This window comes from Tupaia chinensis, unplaced genomic scaffold (assembly GCF_000334495.1).
Source record: "Tupaia chinensis unplaced genomic scaffold, TupChi_1.0 Scaffold139484_1, whole genome shotgun sequence".
Taxonomy (NCBI): domain Eukaryota; kingdom Metazoa; phylum Chordata; class Mammalia; order Scandentia; family Tupaiidae; genus Tupaia; species Tupaia belangeri.
Genome location: NW_006199369.1, coordinates 861371 through 877681, shown reverse-complemented (window position 1 = coordinate 877681; position 16311 = coordinate 861371). Strand labels below are relative to the sequence as shown.

The window sequence follows — 16311 nt, the reverse complement described above, 5'->3', positions numbered from 1 at the left end:
GGAAGAGATAAAATAAACCTTCCTATAGTGAATAACCGATTTGATGTGTTTCAATTAGGTAGCAATAAGTTAGCTTCAGGGGCAGGTAAGTATCCAACTCCATTGTAAGTAGTTAAAAATTCCATTGTGCTTCTAATTACCTACTTAATTCTTTGAATACCAATGTGCAATTAACATTACAAATAATCAAGGTTAAAAATATAATTAATGCAAGTGTGATTTAGTTATAATTAAACTAATTACACAGATATGTAGCATAATAAGGGACTTGCAGACCATTATGTGGATGTAAATTTATTCTTCCTTTCAAGAGCAGTTATTTGAATTTCATTTCCCAATTATTTTACAATTGATGGAATAGAATTATGAAGGAGAGTCAGTCTTCCAAGGATAAAAAAATAAACTTTATGCATTTGGGGGAAGGAGGGGAGATGGATTTTATCAGTAATAGCTGCTGCAGTTCAGACCGTTCGATCTAGTGAGAACTGAGTTCAGCTTGAATTTGTGTGGAGGTAGCTGGGCATTTTGAAAAGAGGATGAGGATACAGGGAGGCAAATGAGAGTTGAGTAAAATCAGGGGGAAAAAAAGGTACTAAACGTGGAAAGAGAGGGCTGTTCCATGTGAAGCTTCTGGGTTTTCTAGTAAAAGTTAGGCTCCGCCCGTCCCACAGAAGATGGGGGATAGAGGTATTACTGGATTGAAGCAGGAAAAAGTTAGAATATGGGACCGGTAAGGAGACCAGAGCATTTACCTACATGGCTAGATGAAAAAACTGGTCAGGACACAAACTTTCTCACCCAAGGTGATGTATGTGGGTGTTTTCCCGTGGGGATGCCTGGCTGGTTCAGCCACATTTGGTAGAACAAGGGCATGAGAACAATCAGTAGACCCAGCCAATAATCAACCAATAAGATTAAGGAGTTGTAAACCTCACAGAATACACCTGTGAACACACTTTCCTCACTCTCCGGCTGCTCCTACCTCTCAGGAAAGTACTCTCGCTTTTACTTAATAAAATATCCTTTGCTTTCACTATTGGCATGTTTCATTCAGTTCTTTGTCTGAAACACCAAGAACCTGGACATGGCTAAAGCCACCCCATAACAGGGAGAAAAAGTAAAAATTTTTTGGCAGTCTTGAGTTTTATCAGGCAGCCAGATTAAGACCTGACTTTTTCAATTCTTTTTTTTAAGTTCTGGTTATTTTAACCATATGTATTTGTGACTAGAGAAGTCAGAGAAAAATAATGAAAAATAAAACATCACCACAGCCAACAAAATATCTACTTCCTACTTCTATATCTGCAGGAAAAATCAACCCCGAAATAGTTGAGGGAATCAACACAGCACAGCATGGCACTTTCAAAGTGTAAGTGGACGCGTGACTCGCTTTATATACATGAACTTCAAGTACTCACACAGCCCATAAATTCTGTTTTCCATTCTTCAGCATGATTTGTTCCTAACATTATGTCTCATCTACTGAAATGGAGTATCCAATGTATAATTCCATTCTCTGCCTGTAGACAGCAAGAATTCTGTATGTAGCATGTGGAGCAAGGTACATATGCTTTCAGGTCTATAACTTTCTTCATGTAAGTCAGGAAAGGAAATATTTCTCTTTTTTTTTTTTTTTTTTTTTTTTTTTGCCAGAGTGCATGTGCTCACTGGAGAGAGATGAAAAGTCAGAGAGAAAAAAAGGAGAGAAAGCAAGAAATTAGCCCTCTATGGAGCATGGTCATATCACAATTTCTTCTGCTCTATTTCTCCTTCTGGGATTTTGGGCATAATGACACACATTCCCAGAGTATTTTTCAAGCTTCAAGATCTGGGACTCAAGTCCGTGTGGACAGTCGGCCAGGTGGGACCCAGCCACCTTAACCACCAACCACAAGATGGCCCAGGAGAAGAAGAATTTCTAACATGACAACTTCATGCCAATTTCTAGATAGGGTAGCTTTTGTAAGGAATATCACTATTCCTTAATTCAAACATTTAAGTCAATTTCTTGCATATAGATGAAGAAGCAACTAAAGGAGAATGAGAAGAGGAAAGAAAAGGTAAATCATAGAAAGTAAAAGGGATAACTAAGCACAAAGTAACATTTGTGATATCCTTTTTTTTTTTTGGAGAGATTTTTGCTATACGGTGCATGCAGTTGCTAGAAAGACAGAGAGAGACTGAGAGACAGAAAGCAAGAAATTACCCCCCCCCCAGAGGGGATGGCCATGCCACAATCCCTCCTCCTCCATTCTCCTCTCGGGATCTTGGGCACGCACACACACGCACCCGATGTGAGTTTAAGCCACAGGATCCGGGACTCGATCCACAGTCTCCTACATGGGAGTTCAGTAACATAGCCATTATGCTAACTACTGGTCCCCACATTTGTGATATTCTAAACTTTTCAGAATGAAGCCAGGATGATATAACCAAACAAATAATTAGAAATAATTTATGGAGTGCTATCCTTATTCTGTTTCTTGAGGACTGATTATACAAGTGTATTAATTTCATAAAATTTCATTGAGATAGTGTTTTTATATGCAAGTGATACTTTAAAAATCTGTAGAAAATATTTTTATATTGGGACCAGCAATTAGCGCAATGGCTATGTCGCTGGACTCCCATGTAGTTGACTGTGGTTCAAATCCCAGACCTGGTGACTTAAACTCATGCCGGGTGTGTGTGTGTGTGCATGCCCAAGATCCTGAGAGGAGAATGCAGGAGAAGGGATTGTGGTGTGGCCATGCCCCCTGGGGGGGTGATTTCTCGCTTTCTGTCTCTCTGTCTCTCTCTTTCTTTCTGGCGAGCACACATGCCCTACAGCCAAAAATAAATAAATGATTTAAATAAAATATTTCTTATAGAAAGAATTGAATGAAGAAACAAGATATTCTAAGTATGTTCTAAGTATGTAAAAAATACTTTTCTAAGCAAAGTTTTGAGAAAATGACTAAATAAGAATCATATATATTGTTTAAGGAACAAAAACAATATCACATTACATTTTAAGATTTAAAGCAAAGCTGTACAAAAAAGCATATTCATAGTCTTAATAATTTGATTATTTATTTTAACAGAAAATAAAAGATAAAAGTCAAAAATATTTTTAAAAATTCCACAAAACTAGATTGAGAAAAGTCTGGTAGAGGGGTTAATAAGAACAACAAAATTTGATCAATTTTGAATTGCTAAAGATATATAGTATTGGAATCAGCAGTTTGCAAAACGGCTATTTCACTGGACTCCACATAGTCGACTGCAGTTCGAGTCCCATACCTGGTGGCTTAAACTCATGCCAGGCGTGTGTGTGTGTGTGTGTGTGTGTGTGTGTGTGTGTGCCTAAGATCCCGAGAGGAGAATGGAGGAGAAGGGATTGTGGAATGGCCATCCCCCCTGGGGGGTGATTTCTCGCTGTCTCTCTGTCTCTCTCTGACTTTCTGGCAAGTGCATGCATTCTATAGCAAAAACCCCTCCTCACCAAAAAAAAAAAAAAAAAAAAAAAAAAAAAATTCAGTATTTCTTTTCAAAGTAAATGAACCAAAGTCTAAGAAATGTAAAATAATTTTATAGTAATACAGCACAAATACAAATATAGGAATGAAAAGGAAATATAAATTTAAAGAGAATAGTAGTTTTAACTCTATATAAGTAATTTACAATATTAAATATACAATATGCATTGTCAACATTAAAAAAATTTAAAAACTAGTCCCAGCTATTAATACAATGGTTCGGGCAGTAGGGTGCCACTGTTGCATCCTGGAGCACGTGGGAAGTCCCTGGGTTTGGATTCCAGGTCAATCTGAGATTCCTGACCATGCCTGTAACACACTGATGATTCTAACTGGTCAGAAAGTCAGAGAGAGATCTTGGCATGGCAAGACCCTGTAAAAGGTATTTGTCCACCTCCCTTCCTCCTCATTCTCTCATCCCTCCCTCCTCACATTCTCTCCCTATGAAAGAAAGAAATAAGATTTTTAAAAAGTACTTAAAATCAATTGAAAATGAAGTTTTCTTCAACAAACTAATTTTTTGGGAACCAGCAGCTAGCGTAATGACTATGTCGCTGGACTCCCACATAGTCGACCGCAGTTTGCGTCCCGGACCCGGTGGCTTAAATTTCACGCCGGGCGCGTGTGCATGCGTGCCCAAGATCCCGAGAGGAGAATGGAGGAGAAGGGATTGCGGCGTGACCATCCCCCCGGGGGGGTGATTTCTCGCTTTCTGTCTCTATGTCTCTCTCTGTCTGGCGAGCGCACGCGCCTTATAGCAAAAAACTTCTCCAAAACTATATTTTATAAATTAAATGAAAAATACCATATAGGATATTAGCATATAAAATTTAGAAAATAAGAAGGCACGCGCCTTATAGCAAAAACCTCTCAAAAAAAAAGCAAAATTTAGAAAATAAGAATATATTACAATCTATGATCAGAAACAGAACAGAGAGCTAGACAGAGGTCTAAACTCACTAGCTGCTGGATTTGAATTAAATAAAGGCAGATACCAGTTTGATCTTATGTGATAAGGGACTGGAATCATTTCATGCTTAGGGGTGGGGGTGCACAAAATTGAGTTTGGTATGTGATTATCTGGGTCTGAGTCTAAGATAGAGCCACATCTCTCATGAAAAGAGACTGAGGAAAGCCATTCAGGACCAATAGAAAGTTATTTGCTTTGCAGGCTAGAACAGCAGGCCTGGCCCCAGCATGAGCTACAGTGACCAGGACAGGACACTCTCCACATAGCTGCAAGATGAGGATAAATTTGTCAGTACAAGGCCTGGCTCTGTATCAGAGATCTGCAGAATAAATGCCTTAAGGCATCACAAAATTATTAGGCAGAAGGTGGTGATGAAGCTAAGGAAGTACAATCCTCAAATATATCTAACTGGTTTATGGATTATTCTAAGCAGAAATCAAATGAGGAATAGTACCTGCGGAAAAGGCCGTTTGACCCATCAAACATGCATACATGTGCCCTTTGACATATAGTTAGCAAGTCATAAAATTCCACTGTGATAGGTATCCTCCTCCATCAGGGTAAGAAAACAGTCTTTATTGCCAGAAGATGGATACATGGGGCTGCAATGAATCTGAGTAAACAAACTCCCTGACATATCTATCCGTGATCTCTCTAGAATTTACTACCTTAGTTAGAGACCTCTTTGCCCTGCTAGTTCTCACAAATCTATCATTATTTCTGAAAAGTATAAAAGCACTTTGTGTTGGCAACTTCCTCATACTTCACGTTTGTGGAGATCCCCGGATACACGTAAAGCTGGTAAGATGTGTGCCTTTCTCCTGTTTATCTGCCGCATGTTAACTTGGAATCTCAATGCAGCTCGAAGAGCCTACATAAGACCTAAGAGAGATGAAGTTGAATGTCAGCCCTCCCTTACACCCAGCAAGGAAAAAAGAACAAAGGCAAAAACACACTCATATGCGATATAAACGAGAAAAACCCCAGGCCATGAGAAGAATCGACCAACAACAAATGATCAAACAAACAAAAAACTAAGAGATGAATTTCCTCCTGACAAAGACAAATTCATCTGGATGAGTTAAGTCTACAGCAGATATACAAGGATTTTATAGAGAAATTGCAAAACATATTTAAAGGATGTGTTTAAATGGTCTAAATAAACGGCAATGTACATAGTCAAGGCACACATAATATTATAGTAATGTTAAAGCTCCCCCAATCATAATATAAATTTGGTGACTTTGCCATCAAAATCCAAATTTTGTGAGTTTTTATGGAGTCTGATAAAAAAGATTCTAAAAAACAGTATGAAATAATGAAGTTCCTAAAAGAGTCCAAGCAATCTGCATCTGGAGACCCAGAAAGAACCTCGAGTAGGAAGTATGATGAAAGGAGAGAAAGTGAGCTAAAACCCTCAGAAGACATGAGAACATTGGCGGTGATAAGGGAGATATTGTCAATTGATAGATGGAGATACCTTGTTTGAGAAATGGTATTTTAGAATTTACTTAGATAGAGAAAAATCAAATTAAATTCTACTATACAACATATTCAAATACAAACTTTATATAAAGATATACATGTAAAAAAAACCCTTGAAAAATAGATATATGACCTCAGGGAAGAATTTTTTAAGATTCTGAAAGTAAGAACTAACAGAAAAAAAATTACTATGAAAACTGAAAATTTCTATACATGTAAGACTTTAAAACAAAGTTAAAATACAAGGAGCCACTGAAAGGGAATACTTAAAATACATAAACCTGCAAAGATTAGCTAACAACAGAATTTATGAAGAACCTCTACAATAGGCTAGCCCCATAGCGCAATAGTTAGGTGTCATTCAGAGGAAGCCAGATTCCACATGGCCCACCAGGGTTTGAGTACTAGCCTTGCTGGCTTGAAAAATAGGCCAGCATACACACACATGCCCGGGCTCCTGACAGGATGAAAAATCAGTGGAAAAAGGATTGACCAGAACCTACCTTAGGGTTTTCTCTTTCTGTCCCTTTCATATGCATATATGTGCCCTTTGACATATAAAAAACAAAACTCCCACATTAACAAGTAACAAAAAGACAGGAAACTTTACATAAATAAGAAGGAAGGACACGACAGACCTATGTAACAAGTACAGGAAAAATACTCACATTCATGGTTATTAGTGAAGTATAAATTAATTTAACAGTGAGGTTCATTTCCTTAGATTTGTAAAAACTTAAAATTTATAATAATTATGGAAGAGAATAATCAAGTGCTAATGAAATAATAAATGTAACAAAATATACAAAATAGTATTCTTAATCTTACCTGGATTTGAAATATGCTTATCTCTCTTCACACAAATATCCATACTAGACCCATACCCAGATAACAGATCAAATCAATGTATACAAACAGATATACATGCATATTTAAATTAGACTGGTAGGAGACATGCAAATATTGACACCAGATTTTAGAATCAAGGGGAAATGTTTGTCCTCCTGGTGCTTGGCACATCATAAATTGACAAAAAATATTTGTCGATTCAAAGAATTATCTAATGCATGGGTAATCACTATATTTTGAACTGTTTATTCAACTACTGTATTTGAATCTTTACATAAAAATCTAAAGCACACTTTTTCTAAGTATGTTTAGGAATGATTCTGAAATCCCCAGTAGATAGATTGTGAAATCAAAGAGGATATTGAGAATTTGGTAGCTACATAATGACCTTCTGAGAATAAAGAGCAAGATACATGGCTTTCCTTATGTAATTCTAAAGGCAGAGTTTGAAATTTATCACCGAGTTACAATGACTTTGCTGTAGTAGGATTAAAAAGAAGGCCTATGCTTGGGCTTTGTAACACAGTATTGAATATGGATGGGATAGAAGGACATCCATAGTAGGATGTACATGAGACGGCTGTGGAGAAGCAGTAGCCAGAAAATAGCTGTCAAACAAAGGGGTAGGATTTTAGTTGGTGCTTTTATTAAGACAAATTTCCTATTATGCCAACTAGTAGAATAAGAACTAAGTATCAAATCCAGCCTCTGAGAGGTTTAGAACAGGAAATCTTTTCTGTCCAGAGAGAGAAAAATCATTCCCATTTGTGCTGATGGAAGCAGAGGAGAGGGGAAGACAGGCCACTAAGGGGATGGCCGTGCATGTGCAAAAAAGGCTTGAGGTCCCTCTTCCAGAGGAGTCGCTCCTAACCAAGCACACAGCTTAGAGGGAACTGTGGAATGGAGTATCAACAGAATGGACCAGGAGTGGAAGGGCCTGATGGACAGTGACACAGAGGAATACTATGTGGGCAGGGGAAGGGGAGTTGCCTGCAGTCTGTGGGAATAACTAGCCCTGGGCAGCCTGAGTGCACTGCTGTGTTTTTCCTGCTCCCCAGAAGCCATTTCTCTGAGTTTATTCTTCTCCCAGCCCAAAGTAGTGATGGCAACTTGAAAGAAGACATCTGGGTAAAGGAAAAAGGGAATCCATTTACAGAGAGCAAGACTGATTCCATACTTAAAACTTATTCTGACATGTGTGGGAGAGTGACCCCCAACCCTCCTATAATGTCCTTGTTTGCCTAACACGCAGATGAATCCTACATGGCACCTTGGATAAGCAATACATTTGTTCTTCTGAAGACATGAAAACACCAGTCACAGACCAAGACTCTCCTATGCTATCAGCATGGTGCATGTACTCTCAGAGCATCTCTCATACCGAAATCTCTGCATTGTGTCCCCTGAGAAGGAAACTACCTTCTCGAGTTGCCCTGCAAGACAGGACAATGTCAGGGCCAGCCTTCATCACAGGACTCTGCACTCTCCTAGAGATTTGGGACTTGGTTTATTAACTTTCTTTTCTTATCTATTTAACTATATTGTGGGTAGTGTATTTAATGTCAATTATATATGCTAATATGTAGTTATGTAAGTAATATATACACAACTCTTAGGGCTTTGTTCCTATCTGGAAGTACGGTAAGTCCTAATAACTGCATGGCACATAGAAAAAAAATATATTTTTGAGAGGATTTTGCTACAGCGTGTGTGCACTTGCCAGAAAACGACAGAGAGAGACAGAGAGACAGAAAGCAAGAAATCACACCCCAGGGGGGATGACCATGCCACAATCCCATCTCCTTCTTTCTCTTCTCCGAATCTTGGTCATGCATGCACACACACCCAGCGTGAGTTTAAGCCACCGGGTCTGGGACTCGAACTGCGGTCGACTACATGGGAGTCTAGCAACATAGACGCTATGCCAACTGCTGGTCCCGAAATTTGGTTTTCACTTTGATGCCAGTCGCAACTCTTTCTAGAACCTGCATTTTACCCATTAGCTGTGTCTACTGATTTTAGTTTGTTTAAACCACAAGCAAATAAAAGTCTGAGACTGTGAAAAGACACCAGTCACTTGTAGTAGATTTTACTCCTGGTCATGACACCATCTGCCCCCTTAGGTACACCTTGACTGGCGGGGACATTGAGGCTTTATCCAAGGAGAAACAAGAAGAAGCATCTCTGGCCATTTCCTGTTCACTGAGTTACACATAGCAGAGAGAAGCTGACAGCTTCAAATGCGTTGTGGGGCCTGGCAGAGAGATCTGCCTCTGCTTTGTGACAAGAGCTCCTTGACCCTTTGCCCTGGCTAGAATAGTGAGCTATTTCATTTATATTCAGAAACTATTTTTCCTCTTTAGAGAAGTGGTCATTGAAAGCAAATTGGAGGAAAATTACATTTACATTTTCAGACTTTATTCTATAGCACTAAGGGAGTGTTGGGGGTTCTCTGGGCCTGACTTATCTCCTCAGGTAGAAAAAATGATTACATGTGCATCTTACCCCGCGGGAGTCCTGATGATAGCATGCCCTGAAGTCGGAGCAACTTCCCCACTCAGCATCTTGAATGTAGTACTCTTTCCAGCACCATTCACCCCGAGAAGCCCAAAGCACTAAGAGGAGATAAAGTTAATAAAAACACATTAAATAATGCAAGTTAAACAAATAGAAAAAGTTAAATAAAATCAGAATTATATGAGAAATAGCATTTGTTTTCAGACAACACTGAGTTGGTATTTTTGGTTTGTGCTATGTTTAGACTTCTTAAATCACACTATTATATGAAGCACTTTATAGATCACAAAGCACTTTCAGAATCATCATGGCACATGAGTGGTATAAAATTTCAGCATTGAGGGACCAGCAGTTGTGTAATGGCTATGTCGCTGGACTCCCATGTACTTGACCGCGGTTCGAGTCGCGGACCCGGTGGCTTAAAACACACCGGGCGTGTGTGCGTGCTTGCCCAAGATCCTGAGATGAGACTGGAGGAGAAGGGGTTGTGGCGTGGCCATCCCCCCTTGGGGGTGATTTCTCGCTTTCTGTCTCTCTGTCTTTCTCTTTCTGGCGAGTGCACGCACCCTATAGTAAAAACCTCTCAAAAACAAAAAAAAATTCAGCATTGATTTACAGAAAAATAAATTTGTGTATGAAAAACTGAAGAGGATGAAAGGAAATACTAACTATCCCAAATTACACAGAAAAAAAATAATATTCCTTGCAAGTCACATCATCATAGTAATTATTATTCTCCTGATTTCATTTTTGTACATTTTAAAGTAGTTTCTAAAAATATTCCATCTCCTATTCTCCCCTAGTCTAGTATATATACAAATGTGGTACTCACAGCTCCCATGTACCTTTTTATTTCCCACTGAAGAGGTTGTATATTCACTCCAAACTCAGCCTAGGCTAATCCTGACATTAAGAAGATGACCTCTGGCTCTATGCTTTGACACTTAGCATGGTCGAATTCTCTTACTTTTTTTTTTTTTTTTTTTTCCTGTAGGGCACATGCACTCACCAGAGAGACAGAAAGTGACAGAGAGACAGAAAGTGAGAAATCATCCCCTAGGGGGTATGGCCATGCTGCAGTCCTTTCTCCTCCATTCTCCTCTCAGGATCTTGGGCATGCACTGACACATCCCAGGCGTGAGCCTTGAACCACAGTCAACTACGTGGGAGTACAACAACATAACCATGACGCCATCTGCTGGTCCCACTCTTACATTTTTTTAAATGCTAATGAGCATGTATGCATACAAGTGTGAGAACAAGAAAAGAGAAGGACCCTCAATAGGATCTACTTATTCCCAGCCATCCAGTTTCTCAAGAACCTGGGCACTCAAACATGCCCTGTACATGTGTTTAGTTAACTAGGAGACCAAAACACAGTCATCATACGGCCTCCTGAGGACTCATGCGTCACTGTTGAGTCATGGACAACATTGTCTCTCTTTTTTCAACACCTAATCTTTAGCTTGTACCTCAATGTAGATTTGCCTGCGATTCTACCTGGGAGACCAAGTCTCTCTGATTCTTGCCAATCTCCCTCCTTGACACCGTTTTCTGATGGCATGGCATTGCTGTCTGCTGACATCATCTAGCTTCCTTGTTCCTTGAATCACCAGGCCCTCCCGCCCCTGCAAACTACCATGTAGCCCTGGTTTATATCTCTGACTGACCCTGCTTCCCTGAGTTGCTACCTGCTTCAATTGCCATGTTTCTCCCAATGCCCTTCAGTCTCTCCCACCATCTGAAATATGTACCCACCTCATTCCTGTCCTCTATCACTGCTGAAAGACAGATCACACCTGAGCTGAGTGTCTCAAGGTACACCACCATCAGCCAGTTCGAACTATATCCATGTCTCAGGCTTAGATACAGCCCGCCTTTTTAATAAAGCTCTTCCCATATGCCTGTCCTGCCATACCACCTTCCTCTCCTGCCCAGTCACCCCTCTGGATGTTCAGTGCTAAAAACTAGACCACTCCTGTTCCTTTCCATCTCATCCTGCCCTGAGACAATGCTTTTGCTGGTATGTAATGCTATATGTATGTTTATGATCTTTTGTTTTCTACGCAATTATAATTCCTAGAGGGATAGGGACATACCTTAGTCATCTCTCTATTTTCCACAAACACATAGCATTGTGCATTCAGATCATTCAACTGTGATGCTCATAAAAGCTTAAGTAACAGAACCCAAATTTAAATGACATCTTGGATCATTTCAGATACCTGGGGCATTGTTCTTATGAAATTTTCAAAAATTTTTCTTACTCCTCAGCTTAACTTGCAAGGAGAGGTAATGACAAAACTAATGTTCATTTTTAAAGCAAGGGAAAAATGCATAGTTCAATAAGATAGGTAAGACTGCATAGCTAGTCACAGAACAGTGGCTAACAACTACAAAAAGATTCTTCCTTAATGTTCTGTCTTATTCTATCAGAAATCACAGTCCAGGGCCTAAGAGTGTTGTTGAATTGCTTTAGATTAGTCTTTTCTTTGATTCACCTCAAATACTTATATTTGAAATGTCTTCTCTCAGCTCTCAAGTAGGGACGGTATGGATGTCAGTCAAATAACAATATAAGCTACTTTAAATTTCTCAGCAGTGTAGAACAATACAAATGCAAGGTGCTCTTTTATTTTTAACAGTTAATTAAAGGTAATCATTTCCAGAACTGATTTCCATTTACGCATCAAGCACAAATCAGGAACAATTTGTATGGCTTCTGTCAGTTCTGATTAAATATTTCAGCTGGAATTAATGCCATATCCATGAACAAACTTCTGAGCCATTGTGCGTTAGTGTCCTTTTCTGTTTCCAGAGGAACAGTTCATTAGATGAGCTTAACTGGACACTTAAGAAGCCCTGAAGTCCACGTGAGAGATGAAAGCAGTTTCTTAATTGAATTCATAGAACATTTGCACTTCATAAAAAGCCATCCTAGCCCAGACAGTAATTAAAACTCCAATCACATGAAATTTTTTAAATTATGAAACAAAATAACCCTATCAATCAATCAACAAAGTCTTCACTATGGAATAAGCCAAGACCCCTTCTCTATTCAGATTCCCTCTTATGAATTTTTATGAAATTCTGAAATTTGAAGGCTGTTTTGGACTCTGATTTTGGATATTCTGAGAATGATCAACAAGAGGTATACAGGGTGACAACAGAAGATGGTAAACACCGATGCTTCATTACCTCTCCTCTTGGGATGCCCACGCTAATATCCTGCACAGCGGTTGTCTTCTGAAAAAAATGTCCATAACGTTTGCTAAGGTTGTGTAGTACCAGGACGTCTCCACTGGTTCTTCCTTCCAACACCCTCCTTTGCTCATTTTCAACATCTATATCCCTAGAAGATTTGACTGTGTCTTGAGGGATAAAGTGGCTCCTAGGAAGAAAAGGTCAGCATTTATTCACACCTGGGAGAGTATACTGGAATAGCCTACTAGACAGGAGGGACAGACAAGTGGGAAAACAGAAAATGTATGTATGTAGTCTTCAGATCTCTAAAATATCAGTTTTGTCCAGAGAACCCTGACCTGCCACCCCAATCACAGATTGCCAGACAGCAGAGTCAATTTTCACTCCTAACGTAAGAGAAATATATATGTTCCTAAAAGTCACTTAAAGAGATTGACACTAAACTGGAGTTACATTTTAATTTAAATTCAGGTCAGACTTTTGTGCTAATCATAAAAATAAAAAATTATCATGAAATGATTGTAAGGCATCAACTTGTCGAGGTGCTTTCAATAAACAGGTCATTTAATAAAGTAGATCGTATATAACGTTATATAGTATATGTTGGATCATAGAAAAGGACTGCATAGTCAGCACTTAGCACAACACCTTGCAAGAAATATTCCATGAGTATTTGTCAGATGAATGCAAATTTAATTTTCAGCTCTTACTCACTCTAAATATGGGCTGCACAATTTTCAATCTTCTTTATAATTTTCAATCAGGTATATATATTAACTTTCAAGCAAATTTCAACATCCCCTATACACTCTAATAAACTCACACTTTAAAAATTTTCATGATTATATTTAATCATTTAAAACATATTTAATTCTTAAAATATATTTAGTGATTATATTTTAATATATAATACAGATATATATTGCTATTATATAAATAGATAATGGATACCACTGAGTTAGTAATATCACCAAAATCAATGACCTGAATTTTATGTAACTTATTTTTTATCACAGCATCATTGAGAGAAATGTACATAGGAACTTTCTGTACTAATTTCATAATTTCTCATGATTCTTAAGCTATTTCAAAATAAAAAGATACTAAAAATAAAATAAGATAGTCATCGCCAGGCAACAGGATTCCCTGGTTCTCTCTCTGTTAATTTCCATATCTGAGATCACCATTTGACAAATATGTGACTCATTCCACATAGAACATAGATGATGAGATTAAATAATGTTGGAGACTCAGGAGCACGTTATACACTATTATTTTTGCAACCTTCAAAAGCATTAAAATGAAGAAATTGAGATGAAAGTAAGCACAGCGGTTACCTACAGGATGGCTGCTGGTTGGAAGAGATTTATGAGGGTTCATCTGAGAGTATTCAATGTCCTAATGAGGGGGTTATGTGATTGTGTTTGATTTGTAAGAATTCACCAAATGGTGTACTTTCCTGCCTGAAAGATTTTCCCTTTTTAGATGAAGGTGTTTCTTGTTCTTTTCCCCATCCTGGCCCTTCTGGGGCTCTTTTGTCTCCCCACCAGGAAAATGCTGCTGTCCCCACCCAGTTCCACAGTTGCATCAGCAGCTCTTATCCTCTCTTCCTGAGAACTACCTGGGAAGCTTTATAAAACTCCCCAGGTCCCTTGGGACCAGCAGTTGGCTACATGTGCATCCACATGTACCCTGTCTTTCATGTTCCCTAACAAACATGAGGCCATAGCAACAGAAGCAACGGGGAGTGACAAAGTCCATTTACTTTTCTACAGTGAATTTCTTTATCTTTATAGTTCTAGGAGTTAATGGTATTTAGTCACAAGTATAAATTATAACATCAACCAAATTCACCTTAGATGCTACAAAGCAACAGGAAAAGAAGCAATTTCAAAATGAAAAATAAACAAAGTGGGAAGATTATCTCACAGATTGGCACTTAATCTTCGAAAATTGTTCTTCGCACAGTTGGTGACTGACACCAACCAAAAAAAAATGTATATATGCAATGCAATATTAATTTTTTAGGATCACATATAGTACTGATCAGACAAATTTCCTATCTTAAAGCCTGTAGATTGGGTTTTTGTCTCCCTCTCTCTATTCAAGAGTCAGTGCCATTCAAGAATCATCTGCTTTGGAACATACCTGGACCACTGCAGAAGGTCCCACTGCAGTAGAAGCCTCAGAAGAAGAAGTATCGTGCCCTGCAAGGTCAGTTCCACAAAGATCCAGCCCAGGAAGTTCATCTCAAAAGGACTCACGTAGGGATCAATGCCAAAGTTGTGGGTCAGGTCATATTTTATCTGATTATAACAGAGTTCTATAAGTCCTTGACCCAGGCAGAATTGAGGAAAAATAGTAAACACCCACTTGAGGACATCATAGATGTTCTGTAAATTCTGTTCAGTGAAAGAGTGAAAAAAAAGAAGTCAAATTACAAGCTATTTCCCTATTCATTACATATACCAAGAACTACTTTTCTCTTTGGTTGGTCTTGTGTTTCAGGTCCTCCTTCTTCTAACTACTCAATGACACTCTTAGACAACCATCAAACCAAAGGGGATTATCCTTAAGATTTTAGTTATAATGGTATTTACCTTGCTAAATTTTACTTGTTTGGGAGATTCGCTTTTTTTCTTCCAATTTTTCGCTTTTGGAATGGGAATGTCTAGCTTGTCCTCCCGTTGTATTTTGGAAGAACAAAACATGTTTGATTTCACATGTTCACAGTTGGAAAGGAATTTGCTTCAGCATGAACGATACCAGGAATTTCACACATATCTGATTTAGATGGTATTTAAATATGACTTGTACTTCAGATATTGGACTTGACATTGCAATGAGTTAAGACTGCACACTGTTGGAATGGAATGAATATATTTCACATGTGTGAAGAATGTGCATCTTGGGAATCCAGAGACTGACTATCATGAATCAAATACGTGTATTCCTCCAAAATTCATACATTGAAGCTCTAACCCTCAATGTGATGATATTAGGTAGTGGGACCTTAGAGAAATAGTTAGGTGAGCAAGAGGTTTTCATAGTTAAAACCATGATAAAATTATAAGAGGAAGAGGAGACACCAGAGTGCTCCTTTTCCACCCTGTGAGGTCACAGTGAGAAATCAGCCATCTATAAGCCAGTAATAGGGCTCTTACTAAGAGCCAGATTTGAACTCACCTTGATCTTGGACTTCTCTGTGAAAAAAAAAAAGAAAAAAAAGGCCTATTGGTTAAGCCACCTAATCTACTGCAACCTGAGCACCCATATGGGTGACTTAATTGTCACAAAGTGACATAAGTCGGTGTATTAGTAGCTGTGACTGGAAACATTTAAATAATGTGTTCAAAATCCTTTATCATAAGGGAGATGCAAATCAAAACCACAATGAGATCCCACCTAACCCCAGTCAGAATGGTGAAGATTTAAAAATTGGAGAATTAGAAGTGCTGGCAAGGCTGCAGTGAAAAGGGAACTCACCTACACTGTTGGTGGGAATGTGGGAATATGTATAGCCACTGTGGATGAAACCCAGCAAAAACCCCATAATGTATTTTCTAGGGTCCCTAAAATATAAGGTCTATTTACATTGTAATGGCCCAGAGTAAGAAGTAAGTCTTCAGATTTTAGTTATGATAATGACTAACATGGACCATGAGTGAGGGCCATTTGACCTCTGAAACTCTCACTTAAAAAAAAGAAGGTTTTGGGACCAGGAGTTGGCGTAATGGCTATGTCACTGGACTCCCATGTAGTCGACTG

The 16311-nt window shown here is 38.6% G+C and overlaps 1 protein-coding gene across 1 annotated transcript in view; it reads right to left on the bottom strand.

Moving 5' to 3' along the window:
• Window positions 1-16311, bottom strand: part of ABCA13 (ATP binding cassette subfamily A member 13) — a 500786-nt gene that overhangs the window by 97952 nt on the left and 386523 nt on the right. The window contains 3 exon segments of the mRNA XM_014593022.1: window positions 9328-9437; window positions 12538-12730; window positions 14692-14945. Coding sequence (XP_014448508.1) covers window positions 9328-9437; window positions 12538-12730; window positions 14692-14945 — 557 coding nt within the window.